An 18,014-nucleotide genomic window follows, 5' to 3' on the forward strand; every position below is an offset into this window, starting at 1 on the left:
GTTTTTCAGGGGGAAAAAAATTGTTCTTAGAGTCCCATGAAGTTTTGATGATGTGTATGTTGTGGAGATTTTAGGTTTGAATTGTAATGAGTCAGTTTATCTCTAAATTTATAAATCAACCTAATTCCCTTATAGCTCCAACATATTATGGGTAAAGTAATTTACCTTCTGTAGTTGATCTTTAAGAGACCAAAGAAACTCAGGTTTTCTGGAACTGCCTTCTGAAACCTCTGAAGTGTGGTGTGGAAGTAAAGGTCACAGGTGGAACATTAAGATCAGGGGGAGAGTTTTAATCAAGGGTCTACCACTAACCATCTATACAGATTTGAAGAGGTCACTTCTCTTTAGACACATTAACCTTATTTGTCTACAGAAAAAAAAAAAACACTATTTGATGGTGATTGATTTGACTGATCCATTTATTACTCAGCTAATATGAATGCATACTTTATGCCAAGCAAGATTAGGTGCTGAGTATACAGAGGTAAACAAACATAATCTCTGCTCTTGAGAAGCTTAGTCTCCCTGAGAGTGTGGTAATGATAGAGATGTGATGATATATTTATACCAAACATTTTCTCTTTTATTTTGCCCTATTTGACCTTCAGGGTCCCTCCCAGTGCCAGAAGTTCTACGAGTTAATGAATTCATATGGTCTTTATTTTTAAATTAACGTGGATTAGAAATTGATAAGTTTATTTTATTAATTCCTTTGCCATTGTGTTTAATGATTGGCAGAGTATATTTAAAGAACTCATGGAAAATATATGGTGTTAAACTTTGAGATCTGGCCTTTAAACTCTAAGCCCAGTGGTTCCAGGTGCACCTAGAAACTTAGTAGAAATGCCAGTCCTTGACCTCACCCTAGAACTGCTAAATCAGTTAACCCTGGGGATAGGACCCAGCAGTGTGTTTTTACAAGCCCTCAAAGTGATTCTTATGAGCCTGAAAATGTGAGGCTATGGCCCCAGTCTGTCATGGACCTTATATTAAGTATCTCCTTTTACAATTTTGCTATGCCTTCAGTCTTTGACAGAAAGTAGATTATGTACTCATAACTGAGTAATCCATTCTTCAACAATTTAGGAAGAGATGGCTGAGGAAAGGTCTAGGAAAAACCGGATGTAATCTATAGGTGGTAAACAGAAATAATTATTTCATAAAAGAAAGGTTTGAGATTTCTGTATCAGGTAAGTGATTCTTGCCCATAAGATATACTATTTGTTTTCCCTTTATTTAATTTCATAATACTGAGGGGGGTGTTTAGAAGTGATTTTATGAACATTTTACTTTAAAAAATCTGCAGCTCATAAGCTTAGAGCTTAAAAATCTAATTCTGGGAGGGAATACTATTTTTAGGAGATTACATTTTAAGAAAAAAAGAAAATGAAATTTTATGTTTGCTTGAAAGCTGTCTTTTTTTTTTTTTTTTTTTTTTGTAGTACATTGTCCCAGTTTAAAAGTAAATAAATCTTTGTTTACAGACAGTCCCTGGGTCTCCGACCCCAATATTCCCCTAGTGGCCCGTGAGATCATGCAGCGAATGATCCAACAATTTGCTGCTGAATATACCTCAAAAAATAGCTCTACTCAGGACCCCAGCCAGCCCAATAGCACAAAGAACCAAAGCCTGCCGAAAGCATCTCCAGTCACCACCTCTCCCACGGCTGCAACTACTCAGAACCCTGTGCTCAGCAAACTTCTCATGGCTGACCAAGACTCACCTCTGGACCTTACTGTCAGAAAGTCTCAGTCAGAACCTAGCGAACAAGGTATGGTTTGATGTCAAGGTCTCCTCTGTCCAATTAGAATACTTTAACTTTGGGGAGAAGAAAATTATTGGCAAGTAGGGCACCAGTAACAATAGGATAAAAACTAATTTGATTCTTAAATTATTCCTGACTATGCAGTCATAGAGAAGTACAGATAAAATGGCTACTATACATTATATATCAGTAGTTTGTAGTCAAGGTCAATGTACCACTCAGGAAAGTTAGGTGGTTACACTTGTTACGGATCTTTAAGTTACTTGATATTTATATAAATATTTTATGTTTTACAAAGCATTGCCATATCCATTGTTTTTAAAACCCCTATAAAAAATTAAGTTTCCCCTGATCATCAGTGTTCTAGAATTAGCGCCTAGCTGAGAAATACATGTATCTTGTTAGGTAGAATTTATACTCTGCAAATGAAATTATAAGGCAAGAATGTGTATTGTTTGCATTTTTAAAAAAGAAACTCCTAGGGTTAGATATAATGAGGAAGACAGTAGACACAGCAGGTTGTTCAGTGTATTCCATATGTATATGGATATACATGTATATATACAAGCACCTCCATATGTATATGTACTGTATTATGAATTAACCTTAGAATATTTCCAAGGTAATTTAAATTTGTTGGTGAGGGTCCTAATTAAGGGACAAGGTTAAAAGGTTATCAGTTTTGCTTAGCAAATATTTCTTGAATCTAAGAAAAGTTTACTCTTAAATAGATTAAATATTTGGGGTTTTTTGTGATCCCTTTTACTTTTAATTTCACAGAGATGCAGTGAGCATTTCAACTGGGGCATTGTTTGACCCATTACAGATTGTAAATTGGTGATGTCTGTTCTAGAGAGCGTTCATTTTCCTAGAATATCTCCTAAGAGTGTGCAGAAACTTAGGTGTGGATTTATTGGTGAGAAATACATGTTCATTTTGCAAAATTAGGTTTGAATTTGTATGAAGAACCTCTTAGAAAGGACTTTCTTTTGCTTATTACAAGTAATTTAAGAAGGGTTTACATTTAATGGACTGGCTTTAGGTTTTTAAAGAATACATTTTTGAATAGTTTTTCTTTTTCTTTTTTTCTGTTTCTGGGTAAAGAACAGCAATCGTAATCTCAAAATTCTGAGAGATTTCCTAGTAGAATTCCTCATTGTCATATGTTCACATTGATCAGTGTACCTTTGGTCACCATATTCACAAAATTGTGCTTTTCTGTTTTATTGAGGATTATCTTTACCAAAGATTGGTAGCTTTCATTAAAAGTCTTTTTTTTTTTTTTTTTAATGTTGATTCATTTCTTGAGAGAGAGAGTGTGCATGCGTGGGAGAAAGGTGGGGGGGGGGGGCGGGGCGGGGACAGAGAGAGAGGGAGACAAAGAATTTGAAGCAGGCTCCAGGCTTCGAGCTGTCAGCACAGAGCCAGACATGGGGCTCAAACTCACAAACCGTGAGATCATGACCTGAGCCAAAGTCAGATGCTTAACTGACTGAACCATCCAGGCGCCCCTAAAAATCTTTCTGCTCTAAATATTGCATTAAAAACTTCAGGTTTACAATAGGAGAATGACAGTGTAGAGGTTGTATTTAAAATATTAATGGTAGAGATTAACATACAAAGATACCACTTAGTCTAATTTAACTTCTTCTAGTTGGTGCTGTACTTAAAAGATACATTGTACTGACCGTATGCTCTGAAGAGGAATTTGACCTAGATGACAGGATTGTAGTGTATAGACTTCAAGTGAAACAGAATTTTAACATTATATTTCCCAGATCTATTTTCAAGTGTTTTCAATGAAACCACTGTATATTTAGTATATTTAAGTAGACTTAAAATATGTTGCCTATTTGATGATTAGACAGGCTTGGAAGTCTTTAAATAGTGTCTTTTGTTGGAAATATTTTGGTTGGAAGTATTTTAAGCAGTGTATTTGCTTGTTAGATGTCTAATTGGGTTAACTTGGTGTCCTTATAAGATTACAACTATACTTTTAGAAATATTAGTGACTCTAAAGGACAACAGTTATTCTGGATGAGTGTGGGATTTTTGGTTTACAAGCTCAGTCACATATTTCTAACAGCCTGAAATCAGGAGTTACAGTGTGCTCAGACACAAATCCTATTTAGGTTCTATGTTGGGGCAGTTTTTAACATAACTAGATAGAAAGGCCTCTCTGCTCGTCAGCTGAAAATCAGAGCCATTGATTATTAGCTTGCTCTGTTAATTTTGGACAAAATGGCAGCTTTAAAAGTTGTCTAGAAGATGAGTTTTCTTTTCTAGACATGTCTATGAGGGAAAGAAGTCTTTGTGGGATAAGAAGGTCTTCTAATTTTATGTTCTGATAACATGAATTTGTTATTCTAGTTTCAGTAAAAAATGGTTAAATCTCTAGGCTTTCATCAGTGTCAAGACGATTTCATTCTTCTCTCTTTCCTTAAACTTTGCTCACCAGTTTGTAACAGCTTATTAATTGAAAAACCTTGCCTTTATAAATACCAAGAAGGGAATTTTGAATCTCTGAAGAGTTTTTCCAAAAGATTGAATTCAAATATACAGTTTTTTGCAGATGTGTCCAAAGAGTAATGAGGACACATGAAAATCACAGTTAACATCTGATTCATCTTACAGACTATTTTGTATATACATATAATTTAACCATATAAACTTATGTTTCAAAATGATTTGTGTCAAATAAAATTTTCTAAATCTAACTTTAATGTTTGTTTTAGTGTTTCGGGTAGACTTAGCTCTTGAGGAATTTGGTTTTATAATCTGTATGATGTGGCATTGAGATCTCATATGCTTTGATAAAGGCACATTTCGAAAGCGAAGTCTAATAGTTCTATTTACATACTGTGTAAACTGCAATTTCTAATACCTGACTATATCCTAATGTCTTCAGTGGTAGGCTGTACCTTTTCTTTTGCCCTATTAATAAAATATTTAACCCTTGGAGATGTTAGATATAACAAGCTTTGCTAAATGTATGTCACTTTAGGAGGGAAGATACCCTATCTTACGTATATAGCTAGTGTATCTGCTTGGTTGACTAGACCTATTGCTTTGTCATTTTTAGTCTGTTCAGTTCACATTTGTTCCTAGTTTTTAATATCCTCAGGTGTGTGTTTGTGTCTCTGCAGACGGTGTACTTGATCTGTCCACTAAGAAAAGTCCATGTGCTGGCAGCACTTCCCTGAGCCATTCTCCAGGCTGCTCCAGTGCTCAAGGGAACGGGTAAGGGAAAATATTTGTAGAATTTCACAGTTTATAGGGGACGGTTTATCAAAGATTGGTGAAAATCTCCTTTATATGTTTTAAAAATTAATTCTTCAGAGTAACGTTGTTATAAGTAGGCCTTTAGTAAATTGCTTAGTCCATTGATCAAGTAAAAGCACAGTCTGTGAAGTCCAGAATTGACTAGTGTAGATCAGGTTTGCCAAGTTAGTACAAATAGTAAATGATTGAAAATATGGCAAGAATGTCTTGGGACTTTCTGTTGTTGAGTGTTTGGGAGTGGGAAACCCAACCTAAATAATTCCAGAGTTCACATGTAAAGGCAGTAGTATGTGTGCGGAGGTTGTTGAATGAAAATTGGGCTCCAGTATTTTACTTGGTATCTCTAATGAAATGTGTGGGTATGTGGGGGCTGTTTGTTTTTTTCTTGTTTGTTTGTTTTGGTTTTGTTTTATTTGTTGATTTGAACTGCAGTTTTAATTCTGTGTGGCAGTTCAGAAAAAATAATCATATGTATTTTTTGTTTTTTAAGTGGTTAAGACTGTAGATGTTGGGATAACCGTCTTATGCTATCAAGACATTATATGCTCAGTTTTGATAAGTCTTAGCAGATTACCCACCATCTAGTTTTATAGTGTGAGAATTGTCTTAATTCTCTGTCTACACGTACATAGAAACCATGTAGAAAAGCCAGATATTAATGAAGACATTTAAGTGCCATATTGGGAAGGAATTTTCATAAAATTGTGTTGTGACCAAAAATCAACTTCATTCATGAAAAATCACTTCGGTAAGCTAAATTAGGTAATATTTAAGTTTATTAACTTTTAGAATATCGACATAGGAAAGTTTTTAGGTGTTAAAGCAATAAGTACACATTAAATGGACTAACCTTTTTTCAACTTCCTCTTAATTACCTTCAAATTGAAGGATTCCTTTACTGACTTCTAAAATGCTGCCTTTATTTTCTCTAAAATTCTGTCATTTTCCTTTTTCTCTCCTCCTTTATTCGATCTAAAAGTAACTTCTTGATTTAATGCAGTTTGCATGGTTTACTAACCTTTTTTCTTAAGCCCTCCTTTTCACTATAGTTTATACTAGATACAAGTCCTTGTGGTCCCAAATCATTGGATTCCATTTTTTATATATCAGAAAACTTGGATTGTGTAATTGAGGACACATGTAGGAGAAGCTTAAGTGTGGTTTGTATAAATGAATCCCTCGCCTAAGATTACTTTAAACTTGGCCACCAAGTCCATGTATTATATGGTTGAAGTTGCTGTGTTTATCCCTCTGAATGGAAAGAAAGTGTTTTTTATGTGGTATCGTTTTCTGGAAGACAAAAGCACCAATAGATTGCCCATCTTTTAGTTGACTATTCATTGTTATCTTTATTATGTTTTTTACTGATAACAGCACAGGGTCCCTGTAGACTTTTGGAGAACATAGCTGGTTTATCATTTCTTCAGAGTTCCACGTTTGTGCCTAGTAAATGTAATTATTCCCCTTGGGCATGCTTTACCAGTTGCCAGTTTTATCAGTGATAATCTTTATATCTTGTGAAAAATGGAAACCTTATGAATTAACCTTGTTGTAAGTAGTTGACTTTTTAAATATTATTTGAAAGCTTTCCACTTAAAATTTCAAAATTGATGTTTGATATTTTAAGAAGAGACCATTTTAACTAAAGAAAACTGCTTTAAAACTGTTTAAAACATATACCTCTGACAGTAATTACTTTGAGTAGAACTTAAGGAACAAAGTTTGGGGAAAATAAAGGGCAGTTCTTTAAAGATTGGATTATTTCAAATGGAAACATAGTGGTACTCGTGTGTCTGCAGCTAATAGTGTTTTAAAATGAAGATGTGGTAAGTTAAAATGCGATGGGTATTTTGGTTTGGGTTCCCCCCACCCCCCCACCCCTTGGGGCTGGTAGCCATATTTTTTTCCCAAGCAAAATAAGAAATGTTATTTGAACTTGTTTGGTTTTTGATAATGAATATCAGCTTGTTTGTGGGATAAATGAGCAATTATCTATGGGTTCCACCAATGTAAATGGTTCCAGTTTTATAGCTGGTTGTCATGAATGTTGAATATGTTGCATTAAAATAAATAATTTGGCTTACTCTTTTATTACTGTACTTGTTTAGTGGTAACGTCACATTGGTAACACAATTCTGTGTAGATCTATGGAGACTCGATGATTACTTTGTAATTAATAATTAAGGTGCTATTTTCAGACAGTTGCGCGAAACTTTTTCTCCGAAAATTTGTGAACCCAACCAGAGACCAGCTGACAGGTTTAATTTTTCTTTGCCCAAAAAGCTCCTGGTTTTTTTTTTTTCTTTTTTCCTTTTTCTTTTTTTGTGAACAAGTTTTAAAACTAACTGCTGAGACCATTTTTTTTTTAATTTTAGAGAAAAATAAATAAATAACACAAAGTGATGTTACCCAAGCAAGGCCTTCTAATAAAGGAGTGGTCCCCTCACCCATCCCTCCCTACCTGTGCAAGTCCTGCTCACATCAGTTTCCTTCCATCCAATTAGGCGACCTGGGAGACCCAGCCAGTACCGCCCAGACGGACTTCGGAGTGGTGATGGGGTACCTCCAAGAAGCTTACAGGATGGAACCAGGGAAGGTTTTGGACACTCCACATCACTCAAAGTTCCATTGGCTCGATCCCTGCAGATTAGTGAAGAGCTACTGAGCAGAAACCAATTGTCAACAGCTGCCAGCCTTGGGCCATCTGGATTACAGAATCATGGACAACACTTAATATTATCCAGGGAAGCCTCTTGGGCAAAACCACATTATGAGTTCAACCTCAGCCGTATGAAGTTCAGGGGAAATGGTGCACTCAGCAACATCAGTGACCTTCCTTTTCTTGCAGAAAACTCTGCCTTTCCAAAAATGGCACTTCAAGCAAAACAAGATGGAAAAAAGGATGCGAGCCATGCATCTCCTGTAGATTTAAAGATACCACAAGTTCGAGGAATGGATCTTTCTTGGGAGTCTCGCACTGGTGATCAGTACAGCTATAGCTCTTTGGTAATGGGTTCACAAACGGAGAGCGCGCTTAGTAAAAAGTTAAGGGCTATTCTTCCAAAACAAAATAGAAAAAGCATGCTAGATGCTGGACCCGATTCTTGGGGCTCAGATGCTGAGCAGTCTACCTCTGGACAGCCATATCCCACATCGGATCAAGAAGGAGACCCTGGCTCCAAGCAGCCTCGGAAGAAAAGAGGGCGTTACAGACAGTACAACAGTGAGATACTGGAGGAAGCAATCTCAGTGGTTATGAGTGGAAAAATGAGTGTTTCCAAAGCTCAGAGTATTTATGGGATTCCCCACAGTACACTGGAGTACAAAGTAAAGGAGAGGCTGGGCACTTTGAAAAACCCTCCAAAGAAAAAGATGAAATTAATGAGGTCGGAGGGGCCAGATGTTTCTGTAAAGATTGAATTAGATCCCCAGGGAGAGGCAGCACAAAGTGCAAATGAATCAAAAAATGAGTAGAAATACTGTAGAGTGCCAATTACTGTACAAACTGGGTGAGCACTACTGCATTGTTCAGCTGTCATTGCTTGCACCTGGCTTCATTTACTGTGACACTTGTTTCTTTGCAGTTTTTGCATTGACTTGTGTGTACAGAGGTGAAAGGTGCATTCTGAATGTTGCATATTTTAAAATTTTCATGTGCAGTATGGCTCGGGATATTGTTTGGCCTTTTGCATGTTTCTCTACAAAAGAGAATTGAGTTACCTCACAGAGAACAGATACATGGAAGTGGACTCCTTGCCTGTAGAGCCTGCATGCTTTTCTTTCTTTTTTTTTCTTAAGTTATATTTGCCTTTATTTAAAAAAAAAAAAAAAGAAAAAAAAGAAAAAAAGCCCCCTTTTAGAAACCACCTCTGTCATACTGGGAGCTTTATCATTACAAATTGGAAAGCCATCTTATAAAATCATTCATGTTTCTCTTCTACAATTCAACTAATTGAAGGATTAAACTAAAGAAAAAATTCTAAGAACAATGAACCTTGGAATTTAAGAAATTTGGTTATTCAATGACACATAATTATTTAGGTCAATTTACGTTTTGTGATTTTCTTCTCACTATTTAAATTTACTTAACAAATCAGCAATCTATTTAGTGCTCACCCGGAGGGAAAGGAGGTGGAAAATGTGCACACACTACCTTCAGAAATGCTTTGGTTTATTACTTTGTAACACTACCTTTGCTGTAATTTTATTTGGGATTTTCTAAGGGTAGAATTTGGTCTCACCAACAAGTGAGGATATAGCCTTATCTCATGGAGGACAAGCTCCGTTCTTACTCAGGAGCAGTCAGGGTACATTACATAAAACAGTAGAGGATGCCTCATTTTAACAGACTTTCTTTGTATTCTTAAAACCTTTTACAGATTTGATCATGTGCTAACTTAACGACCGGATGTCGTTGCAGCAACTAGTTTAAAGTATTCAAGATCTGCTTATTGGGAGAAGTAAGGAAAGAAGTGTGTTTAAGTAATTATAATATTGAAAAAGTGGTATCTAGATTTTACAGCCTCAGTAGTCTGCCCAAATACCCACATGAATGAAGGATCCATGTTTGTGGTGAGAAAAAAACACAACCCCGAGGTAACCTAATATGATTTAGGTTGCATTTTACATCTAATGATAATTCAATCAGAAATCAAGCTCAGTAGAATTTCTTTTTTAACCAATCCAGATACTAGTACAAGGGGGGTTGTTTTTTAGTTTTTATTTAATTCGTTGCTTTTGATTTCTTTCTTTCTTTCTTTTTTCTTTATTTTGGCATCCTGCGTAATATCCCTTTCTTAACCTTTTCTGATACCTAGCTGATTTTTGTGGTTGTTTAGCACACAGTTCAGGACTTTTCAGATAAGCACTCCTTAACATCTAAGCGTTTTTTGAGATGGGCTTTTCAAATTACAGTAACTAAATTTGGAATATGTATTTTCTAAAAATTTTTGCAAGAATAACTGACAAAGCCCATGAAATTTAATTTTGCATTGTAACCAAATTAAAATTACTGTTTGTGCAAAACAAAACCCATACCACATACACCTAATCTAATCTAATCTAATTTGCTGAGAAAAGTGGTCAGGCCCTTCTGAATGCTTAACCAAAAACAAAAAGGCATTGGAGTTTTTGTGTAAAATCAAACTTGGAGCATTAAATTGAGGCTGATGATTTCAGATGGATGCTAACAGTTTGAAGAGAAGTAGGTCCAGACATTCCCAAGGCATAAATTCTTGCCTGGCAACTTTGGAGCAGTTAATTAGGTTAAGGATAGTTTTCCCTCAGCAACGTCTGTGTTCAAAGGTTAGGCACACCATTGCTGTTATTAAAATACATGCACTGCTCATTCTTGACAGTAGCCTGGGCTTGGTTCTCCTTTCGGTTTGGTTATTTTGTGTAGCAGTTTAATCCGTGGATGACTGAGCCTGTTTCCTCTTAGCTTTCTAGTCTTCTCAACAGAAAAAGCAGCTGGGGTTCAGAGCAGTATATGACTCTGCAATATTTTCTAGCCTAGCTAGAAGTTGCAATAAAAATATTTTGAAATATTGGTTTTCATCTGCAGTTGAAGGAAGTTGTAGAAAGTTTGCTGAAAGCAAAGGGCTAAGCTTGTGAAGGAATGCCTCCTTTGTTCCACACTCAGTAATTTGTCACACGCAATTAATTGCAGCCATGGTACCTTTTTGCATGATGTTTGGGGTATTCGGTAGCCCAAATTGCTGCAAAAAAGTCCTTTGAGCAATTAATTTGTGCTTGCTTTTATCCCCTCTCAGAAAGGCATCATTAAAGGCCCATTTAAAAATCTGGCCCTAAAAGTTCAACTTTTGTAGTTTTACTGTTCAGAGAGGTTTAATCCTGTGTGGTAGTCTATACAGTGATGTATGAGTTGAGTTATGTAAATTTTGTCATTGTAGTGTACATGGAGTGATCATTTTACTAACATAAATATTTTCTATGTGTGTTTCAGTGGATGACAATCGAGCAGCAGAAGAATGGTGTGCCTACCCTTTAATGCTGCAGTTTAAATAAGAGAACTTGTATTGTGTCATTTCAGATTGTAGGCTGAGAGTTGTAAATAGTGAAAATTTGAGTACTTCTATTATTTGTTTTGGTTAGAAAGTGAATTTAAAAACAAACCAAACTCTAAACTTTCTCAGATTAAAAGTCCTGAGACCTGAAGATTGTAATATTCATGTCTGTGAAGCTTTTAAACATTACACTTGAGATCAGTCATGACTTGATATTCAGGTAAATTTTCTTTTCCAAGAAGCTTTTGAATAAGCATATTTCCTCCAAAGGTCGGTCGGTCTCTCTCTCTCTCTCTCTCTCTCTTTTTTTTTTTTTTTTCTTTTTTGAGTGTAGATTATTTTAAAGCACTAATTGCATTACATTGGTAACTGCAATATAAAATAGCCATTATTGTTTTGTGAAGCATGGTTGAAATTAGATAGTGGTCCCTTTTAAATTTCATGAGCCTCTCAGAAAAAAAAAAATCTTTAAAAAAAAATACAGAAAGCTGCTGAATATTTCAAAAGATATATATTTTACCTTATTGTAGGTTTTGTAAAGTTAGTTTGTAATATTCAGGTGCACTTTTAATGTTAAATTTTGTGTTCAGAGTTCCATTATACCATGTATTTCTTGGAGGTGGCTCATCACATGGCTGGCTGTCAGTCTTGGTGCCGCAGCGATCTTTTAATATTTGATTTCTCTCTTAATTTGCCACTGTTCTGTATTGGCACTTTCAGTGTAGATATTCTAGTTTGGGGACGTCCTCATAAGTGTGTAATAGAGATTGGTCTATTCGCATGCTTAATTTCTGCTAATCAGAGTTTTGCATGGCCCAAACAACAGTTGACCATTTTTATGGTATGGGAAGGTATAGTTCACAGCTGTCTTTGTCACAAAAGCCTTTTCTCCTCTCATTTTCCAGTAGGCAGATGATGGCATTACTCCAACTATATATTACTCAAATTAATGTTAGGAGATAATGTATTGAAAATCAGTTCTTGCGTTTTTATGAGAGAACATTGATATCATTGAATGGATAAGCTATGGCACTATAAAATCAAAAATACTAAATAATCCTGTGGAAGGATATCTAGTTAGTATTTTTACCATTAGCTTTCTCATTTCTCAGACAGTAGAGTCATGAAGCTTGACAATAATGTAGTGTACTATATTACTGTGTTCAGTAGGCTTTCCAGTGACTCTGAACTCTGTTCGTGATGAGCTATACACTTTTTTCTGTTCCCCAAATACCATGAAGGACAAGGTCTCTCTTTCAAGAAACATAATTTATATTTGTGTATAATACTTTTTAATATTAAGTTTGTTGTTACTCTGAAGTTTAGGTGTTGCTTGAGAAACCTTTGCTGCAGCAGATCACAAATATGAGTAAGGCTTTGTGTGATATTAGGGTCCTTATGTGAAGTTAATTACTGTTCAGTTCTGGTGAGCAAGCTCAACAAGTGTGAAGTGTGTATTAGCTTTATTTGGTACACTTTTACTTTACAATATTGAAGTGCTTTTAGAACTCTGGTTATCTTATAAAAACCATTACCTCAACCAATTGGCATTTTCATTCCCCAACATTTTACCTGAGCTATAATATGAGCTATATGGGATCAGATAGTGAAACAGTAAGGCACAATGAGAAGTTCAGTTCCCGATTTTCTGGAGAGAACTCTAAATTAGACTAAAAATGACTACCTGCAAAGGCCCATATCATAACTACCTTCTGTCGTTAGGCAGTACTTAGCAACCTTTGAGCTGCTAGTGAGTTATGTGTTCTCCCCCTGCCCAAGTAAGCACATGGTGCAAGGCCTGGTTCTAAGCCTTTGTGATTCTCTTAACATTTCATTGACCCATAATAGTGAAGCTTGTATTCAGTTAGTTATTTTTATAAAACATATTGAATCAGCCCAATGTCAGAACCTGAAATTATTTTGAGTAGTTACAGCAGTTTTGAGACAGTTTGGTGCCGTTTTCTTTAACAGCTATTGTCCCTGTAGATTTAATTTTGAAACCATATATTTTTGCTTTTGTAATTACTCTTTCTTTAAATGCTAGAAGTTGTTTCTCTGCGAGCCACCCTTTTCTGAATATTCAGGTTGCTGTCATTGGTGATAGAATATGGCAATAGACTGAATTGCTCCACTTAATCTTTTATAGAAGACACTGAAAGTTATAGGTTAAATTTTGACCTTCGTGAGGGTATCAAAAATTGTTTTCCTTGTTACCTTTCCATTGTAATTAGGTCTTCATTCATACTACAGTCAGGCCAGTGTTATTAAAAATGTTAATGGCTTTAGCCAGACCGCCCATTTAGGATACTATTAAGGCATATAGGAGATTTTTTAAAAAGTCGATTGCTTTCAGACTCTACTGAAAAGGAAAAAGTATAATTCTGGTACAAGGAATGCAGACCTCCAAAGTCTTCTTCGCATTTTGGATTCATTCTATCCTTGAGACTTGTAGGATTTGTGAACATGGTGACTGAGTGGAAAATAGAGGAAATTCCTTGCATTTCCTCTGTCTGTTGTTCCCAGATAAACTCACAGTTGCCTTTTGAAGAAGCAGACATTAGCCCTGTAGCTGTGTGCCCTAAGTGTTGTGAAGGAGATCAGGGGAGGGGGTGAGAAGTAGAATGGGAAAGTATATAGACTTGTGAAGAGGCTAAAGATTCTGTACTAAGATACTAACAATGAGTCACAGGATAGATAACGTGGTGAAGTTGGGCCACCTTCATTTGATAGTCAGAAAAATCTTTTAGATCGTTTGAAAATGAGAATCAAGGCTAATTAATGTTGATTTGACAATAAAACATGAGTTAATTCTGCAACTATTTGGGGGGTAATTTTAAGGTTTCCAGTTCATTTAGAGCTGTATTGGTAAATGCTGAAAAACAAGCACTTTTAGTTAATCTTCGATTTATTGGATGTAGCAAATATTATAATCATAATATTTAATCTTTATAGTTTGAATATGGAAATGAACTCTTTACCCCATCTTGAACTGTCTTTGAACAGACTCAAGGTGATCTTTTCAACACTGGAAATGACCCTACACACATACCAAAAAAATCTAAAGCAGTAAGACGTATTTGAAGATCCATACCTCTTAGACTTTTTAGATTTGTCTTGGGAAAGAATTTATGAACCTATAACCAGTATTAGTGCAGTCTTGGGTTCCTTGTTCTGCATAATTGCACCCTTTCTCAGGTATGTCCTGAAAACATAAATTTTAAAATAATCTCTTTAGAGATTAGATTCTCAGTGGATAGTGTGTAAGGGGACTGGGGGAGGGGGGTGGGGGGTTGGACACAGGACACTGACACAGTAGAGCAGGGATTTTTAACATTCAATAGCCAAATAGAATTTCAATCTAGAATATTTTTACCCCCTCAGAATAAGTGAAACAACATCTATTATTTGGTAAATACCCAGTGCTACACTCCTAAAAGTCTTTTCTTTCATCCAGGTAACTTTTTTTTCCTGCTTGGTGGAAGGGTATATAGTAAACTTTACTGTCACTAGGAAAGCACTTGTCCGAAATGTTTTAAAGTACTAGAAAAGGGATAATTCAGCACTTTTTCTGTTACAACACTAAAGTCTTAATTTATCTTCAGAGTCTTAGGTACTGTAAGTTTTTATTAGCGTGATTATTTAAAAATATAAAGCATAACTACATAATACGGGGTCAGATCACATTTATATAAATCTTGTCTTATTAAAAAAAAAAAAAGACGACATTCTGTACCTTTACAAGCAATTCCAAATGATTGCCTCACTTTTCCCATTTCATTAAGCATTTCAGGCTTAAGAATTTGGAATTTGAGAGGAGATGAGGGGAAAATTCCCCAACATGAAAAATTGTGTCAGACCATTTTAGAAAAATCACTAGGAAAATGGGTAGGGATTCTCTCTCCCTTTAAGTCTTCAGGGAATGAGCAGTATTTAGAATCTTTGGCTGAAATTCAAGCCTTTTTACTGTGTAAATTTTTAATATTAATTCACTGACATGCTTTTTACATCAGAGGACTGAAAATGGATCTTAATGTTTTTAAGTTGTGGAAGGGTATATTTCTAAAATGAGGGGGGGATAATTACCTAGGTTAGTATACCAGCATTAGTAAGTTTAAGGAATTTTAGTATGTAATAGCAAAGTGTTTGATTAAAAGTCTAATCCTATATTGCTAGTCGAAATTAGTTACATTCTGATCTAGGAAAGATAATAGTCATTGGATATTGATATGCTGTGCTGTCAGAAAACCAGACTAAGATAGAAACCTTTATCTGACTCCCACATGTTGCTTGTTCTGATGGGATGTATACTTTACAGCAGCTTATTGCTGCTTTGAGAAGAAATGTATAAACTATACATTTGGAGTGTTTGCATATAATTCTTTATAACCTCCACTTTAAACTGTCAGACATTGGTATTTTATCAGTCCACACTGTTAAATAAAACTAATGTTCTTAGGAATCCAACTTGTACACACTGTTTAAAAACCCTCAGGGACAGTTTACACACTATTCTCACTCAATTCAGGTACTTTGATGCTATTCTTAAACCTAACAGTGACTTGTATTTTTCTGTTTTGCTTTTATTTCGACGTGCTGGTAGCACATCCTTGATGAATGTCAACTTAAAAAACTCAGTTCAGGTATCCAGGTATAACTCAGCCAAACAGATTTTAAAGCTGCATATAACTCTCCAGCACACGGTGCCTCACACTCTTATAGTGGCATTCTATATATTCAGTTATTACTACTGAGCAGATAATATGGGGGTTCCTGTTAACAGTGTATTTAAAACAATGTGCATAAATGTATAACCAGCACATGTCTCACGCACGCGCACACACACACACACGCACACACACATAAACACAGTTAAACTGTATATTTTTAAATGCCACTAGAAGCCAGCACAATTAAATGACATTCCTTGCTGCTTCTGTAAACTATAACAGACGCAGTTCCTCCTCGATGTGGCTCTTGCTTCTTCACCACACTACTACTAAATTCAAGCACTGGTCCTTGGGTGTCTGACCTCTACATTCTAGTTTATGCAATGTCTTTAGAGAATTCTGTGCACTGGCCACTGTGATGGAACCGTTGGGCCAGGAGTGCTCTGAGTTTATTAGTAGTGATTCTGCCAAAGTTGGTGTGGTAACATGAGTATGTAATTTCAAAAAATTAGCAGAGGTCTAGGTCTGCATATCTGCAGACAATTTTGTCAGTATATTTTGTAGCCTTGAAGTCCTCAGTGACAAGTTTCTAATGATGTGAAGTTCTAATTCCAGTGTTTTAGCCCTTTGCATCTTTAATGTTAAGACTTGTCTACTAGAGGTCTTTATTCTTTAAGACTCCTTTTGTTTTCTACAGTACTGTCTGTGGTTAACAAAATAGATTATTCCTCTGCTTTAATATTTGATATCTTACATCTAAAAGGAACTCCATATATAAAACCCATAGCCTTTGAAGATACGGAAAATGGCATCTTTCAGATTTCTAGAAGTTCAAGTGTCATGCAACAAAACAGGAACCCCCTTTACTCTTATGGACCTCATTTCAATATACTGTTTACAGTTTGACGGAATTGTATAATTTAATATTTCTCTTGTACTGTAGTTTATATTTATTTACAGATTTTTTTTTTGTACTGTGTGATTTGAACTTTTTGTTCCTTGCTATGATCAATGTTTATGTAGTAGAGCACTTATGATCACAAATTAAGTTTTTTGGTTTGATTGCACTACATTAAATTTTTTAATGCAGTTCTGATTTTTGACTGGACTAAAATAAGCTGTGTCTTAATGTATGTGATGAGTACTTAAAACTTTAATCCATGTGGTCCCCTTTTTTTTGCATTGTATGTCAAAAGCGCTAGTTCTTTCGTGCATGTGTAAGATTTAATGGTTCCATTGTATTATTTGACCATGACATTTTGGAGAAACATTCCCAGCTGTAATGTTGTGTATGGTAGTTCTCACTGGATGCTAGACTTTTCAGAACCACTATTCTTCTAATAAATTTTGTTGTGAAAAGCTGTTTTAAAAGCTTGTTTTCTACTTCTTAAGAGTTTATTGCTTTAAAAAAAAAAAAAAGTCCACAGAAGGGGTAAGATTTCAGTGTGTACTGTAAATGTATATGGTAATTGAAGTTGGTAATTTTTTATGGTAAATTCTTCCTAGATTATCTCTTAGATAGCTAGAAGTTGCTGCTTCAAAACTATGCTTCAGTAGTTGGGTGCTGCACTGCCTTTAACTCTGTGTCTTTACTAATTTGATACTCCCCTGCCTCAGTTTTCTTCATTTGGATTATTCACTTTAAAAAGTTTTTTCAACAAAACAAGATACTGTATATCTTGATGTTTTCATGAGACCTGCTTGCTGGACTTGGTTTTTCATAATTTTCTTAGAGTGAAACTTTATACCGGAATTGCTTGCTGAAAATAATGATTTACTAGGTTCTGTTTGCTCTTTTCTTGAGGCACAAGTGTGAAAGTAACATCATCAATCAGTTGAGGTTATTACGTTCTGATTTTTGGGAGGATGCTGGTATTTCTTTTTATCAGAGCCAATAACGAATAGCATATATGTTGCTCAACGTTTATATTGTGGTTTTTAGAAACTAGGTGTATAAAGCAGTTCTGTATTATAAAGTGATTCCTGTTGTGAAGTGGTGAGGGGAACAACTGAATTACAGTGATAAAGATGAGAAATGGTTGAGAAAGCTTTTTCAAGCTTGTGATTCAACATGTGTAATTCAAGCATGTGTAATTCAACATGTAGGTTGAATTGATTTCTGATAATTTCTAATGGCATTTTATATTGAAAATGATGCTATTGTTGGTAGTTGGCTTTAGATTATCTTTTAGTATTTAAAAGAAATGGTTACTAAAGTATTATTTATGAGAAAGTGCACGTGTGTGAGTGCGATTGGGGGAGGGGTAGAGAGA

At 35.4% G+C, this 18,014-nt stretch overlaps 1 protein-coding gene across 9 annotated transcripts in view; it reads left to right on the plus strand.

Annotated features, from left to right (window-relative positions):
- Positions 1 to 18,014, plus strand: part of LCOR (ligand dependent nuclear receptor corepressor) — a 138,898-nt gene that overhangs the window by 91,276 nt on the left and 29,608 nt on the right. For 7 of the 9 annotated variants that reach the window (XM_045040504.1, XM_045040505.1, XM_045040506.1 and 4 more), the window contains 2 exons: positions 1,485 to 1,772; positions 4,913 to 5,006. In XM_045040504.1, coding sequence (XP_044896439.1) covers positions 1,485 to 1,772; positions 4,913 to 5,006 — 382 coding nt within the window. Of the gene's footprint in view, positions 1 to 1,484; positions 1,773 to 4,912; positions 5,007 to 7,552; positions 17,113 to 18,014 lie in introns of those variants that run through there. The other 2 variants (XR_006587196.1, XM_023240798.2) reach the window with 2 other exon arrangements.

Source organism: Felis catus, chromosome D2, assembly GCF_018350175.1.
Source record: "Felis catus isolate Fca126 chromosome D2, F.catus_Fca126_mat1.0, whole genome shotgun sequence".
NCBI classification, from domain to species: domain Eukaryota; kingdom Metazoa; phylum Chordata; class Mammalia; order Carnivora; family Felidae; genus Felis; species Felis catus.